The sequence below is a fragment of the Triplophysa dalaica genome, chromosome 1 (genome assembly GCF_015846415.1).
Source record: "Triplophysa dalaica isolate WHDGS20190420 chromosome 1, ASM1584641v1, whole genome shotgun sequence".
Taxonomy (NCBI): Eukaryota; Metazoa; Chordata; class Actinopteri; order Cypriniformes; family Nemacheilidae; genus Triplophysa; species Triplophysa dalaica.
Genome location: NC_079542.1, coordinates 415,001 through 432,928, shown reverse-complemented (window position 1 = coordinate 432,928; position 17,928 = coordinate 415,001). Strand labels below are relative to the sequence as shown.

Below are 17,928 nucleotides of genomic sequence, written 5' to 3'. Positions count from 1 at the left end.
CAGAAATAACACAACACAACACACACACACAACACACACAACATGCACAAATGTCCAGCACTCATCAATCACTGTCACTCTGTCATCTGTGTGCTCGTCAGAAATAACACAACACACACACACACACACAACACACACACACTCACAAACGTCCAGCACTTATCAATCACTGTCACTCTGTCATCTGTGTGCTCGTCAGAAATAACACAACACACACACACACACACAACACACACACTCACAAACGTCCAGCACTTATCAATCACTGTCACTCTGTCATCTGTGTGCTCGTCAGAAATAACACAACACACACACACACACACAACACACACACTCACAAACGTCCAGCACTTATCAATCACTGTCACTCTGTCATCTGTGTGCTCGTCATAAATAACACAACACAACACACACACACAACATGCACAACATGCACAAATGTCCAGCACTCATCAATCACTGTCACTCTGTCATCTGTGTGCTCGTCATAAATAACACAACACACACACACACACACACAACACACACACTCACAAACGTCCAGCACTTATCAATCACTGTCACTCTGTCATCTGTGTGCTCGTCAGAAATAACACAACACACACACACACACACACAACACACACACTCACAAACGTCCAGCACTTATCAATCACTGTCACTCTGTCATCTGTGTGCTCGTCATAAATAACACAATATAACACACACACACACACACACAACACACAACACGCACAACATGCACAAACGTCCAGCACTTATCAATCACTGTCACTCTGTCATCTGTGTCAATTTGTCAAACCTGATTATAACCTAAACCTGATTATAAACTAAACCTGATTATAAACTAAACCTGATTATAAACTAAACCTGATTATAACCTAAACCTGATTATAACCTAAACCTGATTATAAACTAAACCTGATTATAACCTTATCCTGATTATAAACTAAACCTGATTATAAACTAAACCTGATTATAACCTTATCCTGATTATAAACTAAACCTGATTATAAACTAAACCTGATTATAAACTAAACCTGATTATAACCTTATCCTGATTATAAACTAAACCTGATTATAACCTTATCCTGATTATAAACTAAACCTGATTATAACCTAAACCTGATTATAACCTTATCCTGATTATAAACTAAACCTGATTATAAACTAAACCTGATTATAAACTAAACCTGATTATAAACTAAACCTGATTATAACCTAAACCTGATTATAACCTAAACCTGATTATAAACTAAACCTGATTATAACCTTATCCTGATTATAAACTAAACCTGATTATAACCTTATCCTGATTATAAACTAAACCTGATTATAACCTAAACCTGATTATAAACTAAACCTGATTATAAACTAAACCTGATTATAACCTAAACCTGATTATAAACTAAACCTGATTATAAACTAAACCTGATTATAAACTAAACCTGATTATAAACTAAACCTGATTATAAACTAAACCTGATTATAAACTAAACCTGATTATAAACTAAACCTGATTATAAACTAAACCTGATTATAACCTTATCCTGATTATAAACTAAACCTGATTATAAACTAAACCTGATTATAACCTTATCCTGATTATAAACTAAACCTGATTATAAACTAAACCTGATTATAAACTAAACCTGATTATAACCTTATCCTGATTATAAACTAAACCTGATTATAACCTTATCCTGATTATAAACTAAACCTGATTATAACCTAAACCTGATTATAACCTTATCCTGATTATAAACTAAACCTGATTATAAACTAAACCTGATTATAACCTAAACCTGATTATAAACTAAACCTGATTATAAACTAAACCTGATTATAACCTAAACCTGATTATAACCTTATCCTGATCATAAACTAAACCTGATTATAACCTAAACCTGATTATAAACTAAACCTGATTATAAACTAAACCTGATTATAAACTAAACCTGATTATAACCTTATCCTGATTATAAACTAAACCTGATTATAACCTTATCCTGATTATAAACTAAACCTGATTATAACCTAAACCTGATTATAACCTTATCCTGATTATAAACTAAACCTGATTATAACCTAAACCTGATTATAAACTAAACCTGATTATAACCTAAACCTGATTATAACCTTATCCTGATTATAAACTAAACCTGATTATAACCTAAACCTGATTATAAACTAAACCTGATTATAAACTAAACCTGATTATAAACTAAACCTGATTATAACCTAAACCTGATTATAACCTATACCTGATTATAAACTAAACCTGATTATAAACTAAACCTGATTATAACCTAAACCTGATTATAAACTAAACCTGATTATAAACTAAACCTGATTATAACCTAAACCTGATTATAAACTAAACCTGATTATAACCTAAACCTGATTATAACCTAAACCTGATTATAAACTAAACCTGATTATAAACTAAACCTGATTATAAACTAAACCTGATTATAAACTAAACCTGATTATAACCTAAACCTGATTATAACCTAAACCTGATTATAAACTAAACCTGATTATAAACTAAACCTGATTATAAACTAAACCTGATTATAAACTAAACCTGATTATAAACTAAACCTGATTATAACCTAAACCTGATTATAAACTAAACCTGATTATAACCTAAACCTGATTATAACCTAAACCTGATTATAAACTAAACTTGATTATAAACTAAACCTGATTATAACCTTATCCTGATTATAACCGAAACCCTAAAACCAGGTCTTGACCCTCAAACAGCCCTTTAAAGGGGTCTCAGAAAGTGAGGACTTTACTCTCTTAGTCCTCACTCTGCTGGTCTAAAACTCAAACTGGTCCTCATAAAGATAGATGTACAAGTACACACGCACACAACACAACCACACAATACACAGACACACGACAAAATTACATACAGACGCACACACACAACACAACCACACACTGACTATAACACACAGAAGAGTTAATAGTCCGATGTTTGATCAGCTGTATGAATAACCCTTCAGCTCTCTGATTCGCACACAAATAAAAACATCAACATTCCATTCACTTTCTCTGTCTGTTTGTCTCCTGGCTTCTAGGACACACAACAATCATCTTTCTATTATTCTCATCTTACAACGGTTGGTATTTCTAATGTACCCAGAACTGAAAACTGCTTACATTCTTCCAAATATCTTCATTTGTGTTCAGCAGAACAACCTCTGAACAACCTTGAAATATTTCATTTTGGGCGAACTGTCTCACATCGACTAAACCGGAACACTGAGCTGATCGCAGTGGTTGCCATGGCAATGCTGCCTGGCTGCTAAGGTGTTCTAGACCAGTGGTTCTCAAACTAGGGGCCTAAAGATGGATCTGGGGGGCCACAGATTTGTTGGCATTTATCAAATATAGAAATTCATCATCGATTTTATGCGATCAAACATAAAAAAAATAAGACCACCAACCAAAAGAATTGATGTTCCAGCTTGTATAACTGAATATGTTTTTGGTTTAATTAGAATTCTAAGTTTAAGATTATAAGTCTTTATTTGGGGGGCCGCAAAGCAATGCATTCTACACAAAGGGGGCCTTCCAACAAAAAAGTTTGAGAATCACTGTTCTAAACGATGTGAAATTGTTGCTAGGGTGATCTGGATGGGTTCCAGGGCACTGAAGAGCTCCACAGTGCCCTGTTCTCAAGACCTTCAGAGGGCTTGTGTGATTACAGCATCACATGACAGATGACAGGTGCAGGACATACGCAGAGTTGAGACATTACAGCAGTTCTGCATCACTTCACTATTGATTCTCTCTCGGCTGACACAGACAGAGATTTTCTTTCCTCTCTGTGGAGACGTCACGAGAGCTGTTGTCTAGTGTGTGTGTGTGTGTGTGTGTGTGTGTGTACACATGCACACAAGGAGGAGGAAAAATTAAAATGAGATGAATCTCTCTCTCTCTCTCTCTTTTTAACCAATAACCTGTCAGTCATATGGCCTCTTGGGCGGGCCTTGGACAAAGTTCCCAGACCATCAGTGTGAAGGCTACACAAGACTAGACTAGCTTCAGATAAACCAGCTGGATTAACATCCACATGTGAAGAGATTCAATGGCGTCCATTAGTCCAGACGAGACATCTTTCAGATTGATGATCAGATTTCACTGCGCTAGTGTGTGTGTGTGTCCGGCTGAAATGCATTCGGGAGAATCACATAGATCACACGAGTCAGCAGAACCTCCGGACTCTTAATGGATCAAGCGTACAGTAAATCCAAACTCCTCCTGATGGCAGTGAAACCCAGGCGTGTTACTGAAGCTTTATTTAAACACTGCGGGACACCTAACCCAACCACTTTACAACCAGGAGGACATAAAACTGACGTCGTACTATATCATCAAACTTTCCGTGCCTGAGCTGAGAAAAAGCCTAAAAGATCCTCCTACACCAGCAAGACATAACAAACCTGAACAAGATACTCCATCAGCTCATCTAAAACCACCTCAGACCAGCTGGAGAGCACATAAGGCCAGCAGCATCGGAATTTTCTAAAGCTGGGTTCAGACTGCCAGTGACCGTGTCGCTGTGTGTCACCAGCAGTGTTGGGTAAGTTACTCTGAAAAAGTAATCCATTACTAGTTACTAATGACATATTCAATAGTGTAATTAGATTACTGTACAAATGACTCTCTCCAAAAAGTGTTTAGTTACTTATTACTAATGGCCAAATTACTAATACTATTCCTACATCAACTCGTTTAATTCATTAAAATAAATAATATAAAACGACATAAAGTAGTATTATTAACTGACTAAAGTATTTCAAATGTGAGAAGTATAAATTAAAGCATGGATTTTAAAGTTAAACTTTGAATTTTGATGTCAATTCCACTATTGCACACACATATATTACACAGTATTTATTTTAATTACATCAGAAGTAACTGTAATTAAATTAAAGACAAAACAAGAGTAATCCATTACTTTACTTTATCAAGAGGAAAGTAATTAAATTACAGTAACTCATTACTTAGTTACTTACTAGTTACACCCAACACTGGTCGCCAGTCTCACGCTATCAGGTGGTCAGAAGGTGGTTCCTAGCTTTAGGCCATAAACACACCTGACATCTTTTTTGACAAGAAAATGTTGACAAAAGCTAATAATATTAAATTCCCGATAGAAATGCAATCAAAAGTTATTGAAAGTGAAAGTGCAACTTACATTAATACAAAACTATCCTCCAACCGACGTTTCAGCCGGCATTTTGTTTTTTCGAGCTTGATCCTGCTCGACCAATCACCTCCATCGCATGTTGTTATGGAAACGACACACTACTCGCTTGTCATTGGTTAGCTTTGAAAAGGAGCTTAAGGTAGGGTGTTCTTTTCAGAAAGGCTGAACTTTTTCAACTTAAAAAGACGCCGGTGTGTAAAAAAAGCGCTCAGGACGCTTTTTGAACACACGGTTTAGGCCATGTTCACACTTGACTTCTTCTTCGAAGCTGCAAGCGTCTGTTTTACATTATAATCCTATAGAGGAAACTTTTTTTGCTTAAAACGCACTTTTGTCAACTTTTTCTTGTCAAAAAAGACATCAAGTGTGTTCATGGCCATACTCCATAGGATTATAATGTAAACAGACGCTAGCAGCCTCGGAAAAGAACACGGCCTTAGTTGTCCAAGACACATTTAAAAACAAATACGCCGCTGTTCTCCTATTGGTAGTCGCTCCAGAAAGTCGCAATATCCAAATGAATAATCTACACTTTATCGAGTCGCTAGACACACCCACTTCCTGTCGCCAACAGTCACTGTCGCTCGTGTCGCTGGATGTCGCTAGACTGCCATTGAAATGAATGACATCGCTGGCGGTGTGAACGGGGCTTCACAGAGAAGAAGTTTGATCAGTCAGGCCTCATGACATCTGCTCTCAACGAGTAATAAACTCAGAACACACGCCAAACCACAGGCTCTCAGGAACAACTAAACACCTGTAAAACATCATGGGTCTGGATTGGGCCTCATGTCATGTCACACTTAATCACTGTCATGAACTGATATTAGACTAGGCGCAAGAACTGAGCCAGAACAAGTCTCAGCCAAGATGGCCGACCATAAACTGGGTTGTTTTTTAAGCTTAGATGAAGGTCCCTGGAGCTCTTTCAGCCGGTGTTTGAGAGGAAGATTAACTGTGCTCCGTTTCTACCGCCTTCAACACACATCCCAATAATCCTGTTTACAACATTAACATCAGCATCACCTAGGGTGACCACCCGTCCCGCGTAGCGCGTGCGCGCACAGCGTTTGAAGCCCAATTCATGCGTCCCGCAAATTGAGACCGTGTCACGCATAATCAAAGCTTGCTCAAAAAAAAGTTGGTCGCTCTATATCCTCGAGCCCCAGGCAGCCAAACGAACATTACTTGACAGTTCAGCACGCTACTGTTGCCACACCCACCCATCAGTTTAACTGCTGGGTGGGTGGTTCCGTTGTTGTCATGACAGCGCGCCCACTGAGCCAGGGGCGATTCTAGGTTTTCAATATTAGGGGGGCTCCACCTCCAATGAGGATATATATAGAGAGAGCCACACTCTAATCACCACATATTGTATACATTACTCAAATACATAAAGAATATGCAGAAAAGCATAAATACAAGTTATTGTTATTCAAATGAATATCACATTAATCGGTCAATCTGCAACATTTATATTTCAAAGTGACAACAACAGCCACAGTCCATGAAATAAATGTCACAATCAACTGCTGAATCATTATTTAGTAAAAATAACTTAATATAAGCGCTGTCACTCTCTCTGCATGAGTCATGACTGCGTGTTCATCTATTACCTCCACAATATGTTTTCAATTAATGATAAAAATACTGAAGCGTCTGATAAACGACATAGAGCTTCTGTACACTTTTATATCCTCTGAACTCAGAACAATGAATAACACTGTCGCACCGGGCTGAACTACAGTAACTCTGCCCGTCCTCTTTCAGGAGCTGTCAAAACTACCGTCAACTCTATAACTATAGCACATCATCATTAATGACACTTTCTGTGCACTACAATATCATCTTGATCGTCGAGGTATGCCGTCATTGGTGTTTGGTGCTTTCATTTTGCTTGAGGTAACGTTAACAAATAGTTAACGAGGGGTGAACGCACATAAAACTTTTAAACAGTGGATGGGAAAGGGTCTTGTATCGCTTCCACATCATATTAAGATGCATTTATAACAAAGAATGGCAAAAATGCAGATGTCATTTTAATGAACACATCTTGTAAAGTTACTCTGCTAATGACGTTAACTCCAATGTGCTGCTGTGTGAACTGAAGAATGCGCTAAATAACGCAGCCTAACGCCGTTTTCATAATAAGAGTTTTAAAGGGGACTATAAAGCGATCTCGAATTCTTGTACAGATTACATTACACACAATATTTTAGGGAGGCTGAGCTAGAACTTTAGGGGGGCTTTAGCTCCCCTAAAAAGGGCCTAGCAATGCCACTGGTCTGAGCCATTAATTAAAAAGAGAAGGTGTGGGTACAAGAAAGACTGGGGAAATTAAATAGCTAAAGTAAATCGTAAGTGGAAGTGCATTTGTCAATTCATTGAATGTTCAAAATATTGTGAATCTTTATTTAAAAAAATATATACATTGGCTGGCCTATTCATGAGCATACATCAGCAATTACACATGTTTAGGGGAATAGCGCATTATTAATATACCATGTACGGTGGTATGTACTAGAAATGGGTAAACACTATCAGTGAGTCTGTCCGGGGGGTGGGGGCACCGCCGCGCCAGGCAGTGTCCCACATTGTCCCTCAGAAACACACCCCTTGTCCCCCCTTGGGCTTATTAGCAGGTGGTCACCCTAGCATCACCAGAGGGTCAGGGTCGTTTTTCAACGTTCAGACGTGAGCATGAGTCATGAGAACATACCCCTTTAGTCTCTAGTCAACACTTCAAAAACTCCACTGTATTCTGGATACATGAGGTGACAGAAGTCGACACACGTGACACACACACTTAACCTGTAACAGCGCAGGATTAAACACCTCCCTGACACTGAGATGAGATGAACTCACAAACTCAAATGCTTCTCATCTTTGAAGAGCTTGTTTACTGCAGAATAAACATCTGTCCATCCCCACAGAGAACAACACAAATATGTGTGTGCTTTTATATGATTTTTAAACTGCAATTTCTCTGAGCGTTTCTTCTTTCCATCGCAGTTAACTTTTGAGAAATGACTCGTGAAATACTTTAAACATTTATAAACAACGCCGGCCATCTGTCTGTCTGTGCTTTTGATGAATGTTGTTGTTTTAAGACTAAATACATTTAAGAACATCTCTCACTTTCTGTCTTTCACGCATCCACACACACACACACACAAATACACGAACACGCACGCATGCACACACACACACACAAAAATACACACACACGCACGCACACACACACAAACACGCACGCACCCACGCACACATGCACGCACGCACACATGCACGCACACACACATACACGCACGCACACACGCACGCACACGCACACACACATACACGATTGCACACATACACGCACGCACACACGCACACACACATACACGCACATACACGATTGCACACATACACGCACGCACACACGCACACACACATACACGCACATACACACACACACATGCACGCACGCACACACGCACACACACATACACGATTGCACACATACACGCACGCACACACGCACACATCCACACACACATACACGCACACACACACACACACATGCACGCACACATACACGCACGCACACACGCACACATCCACACACACATACACGCACACACACACACACACATGCACGCACACACGCACACACACGCACACACAAACACACACACACACACGCACGCACACACGCACGCACATACACACGCACATACACGCACGCACACACACATACACGCACACACACATACACACACACACACGCACGCACACACACACAAACACGCACGCACCCACGCACACATGCACGCACGCACACATGCACGCACACACACATACACGCACACACGCACGCACACGCACACACACATACACGATTGCACACATATACGCACGCACACACGCACACACACATACACGCACATACACACACACACATGCACGCACGCACACACGCACACACACATACACGATTGCACACATACACGCACGCACACACGCACACATCCACACACACATACACGCACACACACACACACACATGCACGCACACATACACGCACGCACACACGCACACATCCACACACACATACACGCACACACACACACACACATGCACGCACACACGCACACACACGCACACACAAACACACACACACACACGCACGCACACATGCACGCACATACACACGCACATACACGCACGCACACACACATACACGCACACACACATACACGCACACACACATACACGCACGCACGCACACACGCACGCACACACACATACACGCACACACACATACACGCACACATGCACACACACATACACGCACACACACGTCTGTGCATGTGTGTGAGCATGTGTGTCTGACTCATTAAGCACTGTAGAGAGAGCCTGAACATGTGTCAGTCATCGAAACTGAAACACTGATTAACCCGAAGGACTGAGTGTAGAATCTCAACAACATCAGGGCAAACACAGTCATCTGTGCATAAAAAACACCAAACACACTCTGTACCAAACAAGTTCTGCAGGCAGACACACACAAACACCTGCAGTATGTCTCATTTCAATAAAGCATCCATCTAAACATCACTAAAACTCATCCAAAACAATGTGCATACTGCATGTATTCCCCACACATCACAAATCTATCATAAACTATTAAACAATCTGTCATATTCTCTAATGAAACACAAAACCGCTGCAGACAAATCTGTGTGAGGCGTTCAAGAATCAATAAAGTCAACAAACCGAAGAGGAGACGTCTAAATGCCAATGAATCATCACCATCAATCTCCTGTGTGAAAGGCAGATTAACAGAATAAACAGTGAAGCCCTGAAGAACACAAGCTCCTGAGGTACTGTGATGTCAGAACAGCTGATGATCAGTGGCAGCGCGGCATGAATTCATATACAGGCTCTCAAAGCTTTAGATCTTCATCGTAAACCTCCGTCTGTTGGAAGACATGAGATGATTTGACTCGTGTTGGATTGAGGTGGTTTGTACTCACGGTCACTGCAGTACGAGCCCCCATAGGACGTCATGGAACAGTCGCAAGAGAAGCCCTCCCACTGCTGCAGACACACCCCCTGATGATGACATGAGTCCTCCGTACAGGTCGTGCTCGGTCCTGCAAACACAAAAACATTCCTCTGTTGTCTGACATCGCTCACAAAATGAGACCTAAACAGTTTCAACAAATGAAACTTGTTATCCTTGTTGTTCATAAAGATTTACTCAGAAATAATGCGCAAATCGTGCCAGTTGAAAATTTGGAACTTTGGTGAATATTCGCGGAATGATTATGACGTAGAGAGCGGAGGCAGAAATCAGTGGAGGACAAATCTTCGTTGATGTTTGTTGAGACCTGGAGCTGTACGATATATCTTCTTACTTTAATCCAAACAGGAATAAAAAGGATCTTGCTTGAAGAAAGAAAGTGATGAGGTCGGACAGTCTGGTAAATTGTAAAAATTGCTCTTTACTCAATTAGAGCTATATATCTATATATCTATATATATATACACGACTGAGACTGGAGCCGACTGGCAGAAGCCCCTCCCCTGACTGTAATTCGGTTGTGAAGTGAATTTCATGCGCGAATGAAGTAAGTAAACTCATAATGTTCAAGCGTCCAACTAGGCACGAATACCGCGATTTATTCGCAGAAGTCGCGTTTGGTGGGATCGTTCTTTTAAGCACGAATAATTTAAACGGCAAGTCAATGTAAAGACGCGATAGTACATGCTGCGCCGTGAATGGCTCGGTGCGAATAGATGTTTCAAATGATTGGCAAATATTCGCGCCATGTTAACCAATCAGGAGCTTGCTCTAGTTATGACTTGATTACAACGTAGCGAGCAGAGCAATCCAAAACAAGTATGGAGGACAAATCGTTGTCGCTGTATAAGGATACTTTTACAAAACAGGAGTAAGAGAAGAAAGTAAATGAGGAGCTCGGACAATCTATAAATTGTCTAACCCTAAAGTGTGCATTAACTTTCGATCATTGAAATGACTAGAGTCAATTATTCCGCTTATACCACAGTTACCACATCAAAAGTATTTTTTCAGTGTTTTATTTCAAGAGACTTGTTAGGTTTGCCGCTCTTCTAATGCTACTGTGAGTGGGGGTCTATTTTTTCATCCGAAGCTGCCGGTAATTCCAAGACGTCATTCTCTCTCACGAGAGAGAGAGAGAGAGAGAGAGAGAGAGCGTGCGCATGCACACGTGATTGTAGTAATGACAACATTTTAAATGTATAAATTCTTTGTTGGTATTTTGTAGTTATAAGTTTGATGTAAAAAAACATAACAAGTATTCATTCATTTAGTGCCAGCTGCAGTTCTCACAGTTTGATAGAAAGCTCACAGGTGGTTGTTTAAATAGTTTGCCCTCCTCTCTTTCTATCACTTCATCAATGAACACATTTTTCGGTACCGTTTTATGACGTTTGCTAATGCTGCCTGCCTCTGATGTGCGCTTTCATTTTTTCTTACGTTCCATAAACATTAAAAGTTACTTCTGGAAATTTAAATGTCTTCAATGTTGATCTTGGTTAGAATAACATTGTTATTCCATTTGTTGAATGTCTTCAATTGACGCTGTCAATAATACATCACCAGCAAATATCTCTGCGACGAACTGTTCAACAAACACAGGCTGAGAATATCCACACACAGTATTAATGTAACGTGAAAAACTTGAGACTACACCAACTGACCGTCGCATCCTCGATCCATCTCACCGACCCTGTGGAGGGCATCTGCAAGCAGGTCGGGCAAACGTCCGTTCAGATCAACAGAGGCCAGGCAGCCCTGATAGCCGTCCCGCGAGGCGATGAGCTTAGGCAGACTGTTGTACATGTTCTTGGCTACTCCACCGATGTACAGCTCACCTGAAGAAAGAACACAAACACACACCTGTCAATCATTCTGATGAGAAACACCTCACTCCACACCTAGAGAGAGAGAGAGAGAGAGAGAGAGAGAGAGAGAGAGAGAGAGAGAGAGAGAGAGAGAGAGAGAGAGAGAGAGAGAGAGAGAGAGAGAGAGAGAGAGAGAGAGAGAGAGAGAGAGAGAGAGAGAGAGAGAGAGAGAGAGAGAGAGAGAGAGAGAGAGAGAGAGAGAGAGAGAGAGAGAGAGAGAGAGAGAGAGAGAGAGAGAGAGAGAGAGAGAGAGATTTAACAACGCCTTTATTACATAATAACATTTTCCATTACACAATACAACTCCTCATTAAACCATTATTTATTTTACATATATATATTTTTTAATATATATCATAAAATATGGGTAAAAAACAGTTCTTTTCAAAGAAAGGGGAAGAAAGCCCCTCTACATTCACAGACAAAAAACAAAACAAGGAAAAGTATCTTTAGGATTAGGAACACAGGAACCTGCAAAAAAGTCATTTAACAAGGCTATTTCACTTGTATTAAGAACAGCTTTCCAATTCGCCATCAGCTGGGCAGTCACGCAAATTGACCTTACTCCCAGGTGTTGAGCCAATGCTGCTTCGTTCTTAAAGTTCGGTCCTGAAATGTCCCATAAATGACTCAAAATAATAACTTTGTGTTCCAATAGCACTCTGCTCAATCCAGGAAAAAAGCACTGTCCATTAGATCCAAACGCGATCCATAAATTAAAGGTTCCTCCAGTAGCCAAAAAATAGAAAGAGATTCTTATGATCTTTGGACATCAAAAAGACTCCAAACTTTAAAAATGTTTCTATAAAAAACTGGCAAAGTGGAGGTATTCATTCTTTGAGGATCCATCAAAAAAAGCGTGTTGTCCAATCCAAGACTAGCAAGACTACGAAGAATCTGACATGCAACTGCACGCCAGCTGCAGTTTGACGGTCCACCCAAGAGTCTTTGCATAAACTGCAGTCGAAAGGCAGCGATTCTACTCTCTCTTCCTTGGGCAAGAATAGCACATTTTGTGGGACCCAGTGCAGTTTATCCCCCAAAAAAATCCACCAAGATGGCCTGGATTTTCTCAAACAACTTTACAGGAGGATCCACACAGGCAAATTTATGCCATAAACATGACATCACCAGATTATTACCAACCAATATGCGCCCTCTATATGACAATTTTGAAAGCAAATACTTCCATTTTTTAAAACGCCCTTCAATTTTTTCAATTGAACCATCCCAGTTTTTCTGTACTGTTGCCTCATCACCTAAAAACACATCTAACAGATCTCTAATTAGCGAGACATTATCAAAGATCGATCTACCAGGGACACAGTATGTCTGATCAGGGTGGATGACCTGTTCAATGACTTCTGCCTAACGATTGCTAAAACTTTAGAGAACAGCTTATAGTCCCAACAGAGGAGCGACACCGACCGCCAGCATTTTATATTTGTCAGATCACCTTATTTAGGTAGGAGAGTGAGGACAGTTCTGCGGCAACTTAACGGCATCAGCCCTCCAGCTAAACTGTCATTAAGTACCTCAAGCAAATCCTCCCCAATCACTGACCACAAAGACTTATAAAAGTCAACTGGCAGCCGATCGATCCCAGGTGCTTGGCCAAGGTACATTCCTTGGAGGGCTCTATATAGCTCTCCCAAAGTTAAAGGACATGAAATTTTTCTATTAGCTTCCTCTGACACCTGAGGGAGATCATCAAAAAACACTATCGTTTTCATACTCTTCACCCAATTCATTTTTATATAAATTCTCATAAAACGTGACTGCTCTTTTACTAATATCTGCTGATTCTGTAAACGAAGTTCCAGATTCAGAAAGCAAACCATGAATGACCCTTGTTTGCCCATTTTTCTTTTCCAAACTAAAAAAGAACTTTGATGGTACATCCATTTAATTTGTGCTCTGAAAACGGGGCCTGACCAGAGCACCCTGTGCTTTATTCCCTAAAGTTCCCCCAATGGAGTCTTCTTATTTTTTAAGAGAAACTCCACACCGTTTTGGTCTCCAGGCAAAAGAGTAAATTCTTGCAATTTTTACGATGTCAGTCTCTAAGGCATTTAAAAGTGTGGTTTCCTCAATAGAAACGTTCTGAGAGTATTGTTGACAAAACATTTTTGTCCGAACTTTTCCAAAATCCCACCATTGTTGCAGTGTTGTAAATGACTTCTTAGTAGTTTTAAATTCATCCCAAAAAAACTTAAAGCTTTTTTTGAAACAACTATCCCCCAGCAAAGTGGTAATTAAATGCCAGTAAGCGCTCTTATACTTAATGAAATTAATCAAAACAGAACACTGCACCATACTGTGGTATGAAAGACTTGATGGGGAAATGACAAAATTCTTGACTACACTATTATGATATTCCATTCCATTCCATTTTCTACCGCTTATCCGAACTACCTCGGGTCACAGGGAGCCTGTGCCTATCTCAGGAGTCATCGGGCATCAAGGCAGGATACACCCTGGATGGAGTGTAAGCCACCGTGCCCCCCCTATTATGATATTTATAAACGTAAATCCTATCCAGTCTTGCCAATGAGATCAAACTACCACGAACATGCGACCAAGTGTATTGTTTATGTTCACCATTCCGTTGTCGCCAAATGTCACTTAATTCATGTGTTTTTATTAACTTTATGAGACGTTGACGCAAGGGTTAATGAGGTTCAATATGATTCCTATTCAAATTGGACTCTGTGAAATTAAAATCACCACTCAAGAATAAGTATTCTTCATCACCAACATTTTGCAAAACAGAACACAGAGTATTTAAAAACAACATTCTTTCAACAGCTGAAGTTGGTGAATGAACACAAATAAAAACAAAAAGGAGTACGTTTAACAGCCTACCTTTAATAACCTCCTCAACCTGAAGGGAGTGCGGACTACAACCCTTGGTAAAAAGAATAGCAACTCCTCTACTAAGTGAAGTATTATGACTTAAGACAGTGGTCCCATTCTATTCCACTGCCCAATCAGCAGCATTTCTAATATCACTATGTGTCTCTTGTAACATAATAAAAAAAAAAATTCTGACAAATTACTTGAAACAATTCTGCTCTTTTTCGCATGTCTCTGGCACCGTTCAAATTTAAAGTTGCAACATTGAGCTCAAACATGCTTATGAAAGAGAGAAAAGAAAAATCGAAGAAAAAACCCCCCAAAAAACATTCTGTTAGAATACATGCACTTAGGCTTTCTCAATATACTCATTGTTAAGTTCAAGATTAAGTTTCCTTATAATTTTTCTCAGACGAAAGCCTTCTTTAGTTGTAAACAACCCTTCCATAATAAAACGCCTAACTTTTTCAATAAACTGCTTTACATCGGTAAAATATTCTTTAATACGCACACCTCTCTTAATTTTGGTAGCTCTAAGGTACAGTTTGGTTTCGTCAACTTCGTAACGACGCCCAGAAAAAACACTTTGAGAAAGACTAACACTAGAATCAGATGATTCGCTGCCCCTCTCTACTTCATCGTTTTCACTTAGCTCATCCCTGTCCACTTTTTTTGTAGGTCTACAAACTTTGACTTCATCCACATTTTTCCTCTTAAATGGGTCTTGAAACTCAGTCTGCTGCATTTCCATTCCAATGACATCACACTCATTTCCCACAGTGAATTCTAAATCGTTATCGGAATCAACATTTAAGCGCTGATTCTCTTTAGAAACGGACTCATCCGCAGGTAGATTAAACACTCCTACATCAGGACCCGTGTTTGCAAGCAACACATCTTTAGCTATATTAGCCACAAGCCCGGGTAAGATATAACCAATTTTGCCTTTGGTTCCTCGCGACCCTGGTAGCTCAGGAGCAGAGTTTGATGGCCCTGCTGTATTAGGCTCAACGTTAGCCACAACCTCACCTCTGTCAGCAATTTCATCACTGTTGCTCGCAATAACAGACTCGTCGCCGTCATTTAGCAGATTGCTTTGATTCTTTGCTGGACAAGCACGGATTAAATGACCATGTTGTCCACAGTTAAAACACTTCAAACTGTCAGTTGTTGCATAAATTATGTAATCATAATCATCAACGCGAAAATGCAGAGACACTTCAAAATCTTCATCATCTTTCACAACGCCTAAATGAAACAACATGTTTCAACAAAGGCAATCCACCACCGATAGGAATTTTCTTAATTGCTGAAACTGGTTTACCATAACGCGACAAAGCATTAACTAAAGTTTCATCACTAAGAAACGGCGGAACATTAGATGGTGTAACTTTCTTTGATTGTGTAGAAAGCGGAAGCAAAAAAGGTTAGCGGAGGTTAGCGGAGTGAAAAGGTAATCAATGACTAAACCCTTTTCGATCACTTCATTGGCCTTTTCAACAGTGCAAAGAAAGATGACAGTTGCGTTATTCATTCTCGAGGCAGACATTATACTTTCATGGCCCACAACCTCCCCCACAGCCAGGCAGCATTTTTCTACACTAGCCGCGGCCGCTACTTTCTGTCACGGCACGTATGAGCAGAACCCAGATGCAAGGCAGATGGAGGTAACAAAGACTTTTATTTAATAAAACAAAACCCACGATGGGGCAAAACAGAGACTGATACTAAACAGAAAACTTTCCACGAGGGGAACAAACAAAACAAGGTAGCGAAAAAGTCCAAAAACACGAAACACACCGACAGAAACCACGGGGAGGAAACTCATACAAAACTTCAAACAGGTAACAGGGTAATCCAAATATCCTCCGGAACACGGGGCAAGGCTAGAAAGACAAATACAATACAATTAACCGAACCAGGTGTGAGGGGAAACAGAGATATTAAATAGGGACATAATAACGAGGGGAGATTGCACAGGGACGGAGAAGGGCAGGTGACAAGACTAAACAATAATGGGAGACAGGTGACGGAGATAACACACTAAGGGAGCCTAACGGAGAAACAAGGGGGCGGAGCTTAACGGAACACAGGATGACACGCGGCGAATTATCCAAACATACCGCCACGTGTCTCCACATAAAACAAAACATACACACAAGACATGATACTGTAGCAACCCTGTCCCAAGGCACGAAATCCAAGAACAGAAAGGACAGGATCGTCACACTTTCACCCCATGACGCCGGGTTAATGAGTTTAAGATTTGCACACGTGGGGCCGTCATGCTTGAGGTAGCTCCCAGGTAGCAAGCGCCCACAAAACCAAAAACAACTGTATCCAAACAAATATTAAGAGGGGGAAAAAAAGAGAGAGAGACAGACAGAGAGGGAGAGTGAGAGACAGACAGACAGACAGACATACAGACAGACAGAGAGGGAGAGTGAGTGAGAGAGAGACAGACATACAGACAGAGAGAGAGAGAGAGACAGACAGAGAGGGAGAGTGAGAGACAGACAGACAGACAGACAGACAGACATACAGACAGACAGAGAGGGAGAGTGAGAGAGAGACAGACAGACAGACAGACATACAGACAGAGAGAGAAAGAGAGAGAGAGAGAGAGAGAGAGAGAGACAGACAGACAGAGAGGGAGAGTGAGAGACAGACAGACAGACATACAGACAGACAGAGAGGGAGAGTGAGAGACAGACAGACAGACAGACATACAGATAGACAGAGAGGGAGAGTGAGAGAGAGACAGACAGACAGACATACAGACAGAGAGAGAGAGAGAGAGAGAGAGAGAGAGAGAGAGACAGAGAGAGAGACAGAGAGAGAGAGAGAGAGAGAGAGAGAGAGAGAGAGAGAGAGATGGCTGCAACGCTATCTAACCTAAAAC

General features: G+C 40.5%; 1 protein-coding gene across 6 annotated transcripts in view; it reads right to left on the bottom strand.

Moving 5' to 3' along the window:
• The window catches only part of nrxn2b (neurexin 2b), a 401,147-nt gene that overhangs the window by 124,049 nt on the left and 259,170 nt on the right, over positions 1–17,928 (bottom strand). For all 6 annotated transcript variants that reach the window (XM_056746323.1, XM_056746365.1, XM_056746355.1 and 3 more), the window contains 2 exons: positions 11,967–12,140; positions 10,253–10,372 (listed from right to left, as the gene is read on the bottom strand). In XM_056746323.1, coding sequence (XP_056602301.1) covers positions 10,253–10,372; positions 11,967–12,140 — 294 coding nt within the window. The remainder of the gene's footprint in view (positions 1–10,252; positions 10,373–11,966; positions 12,141–17,928) is intronic.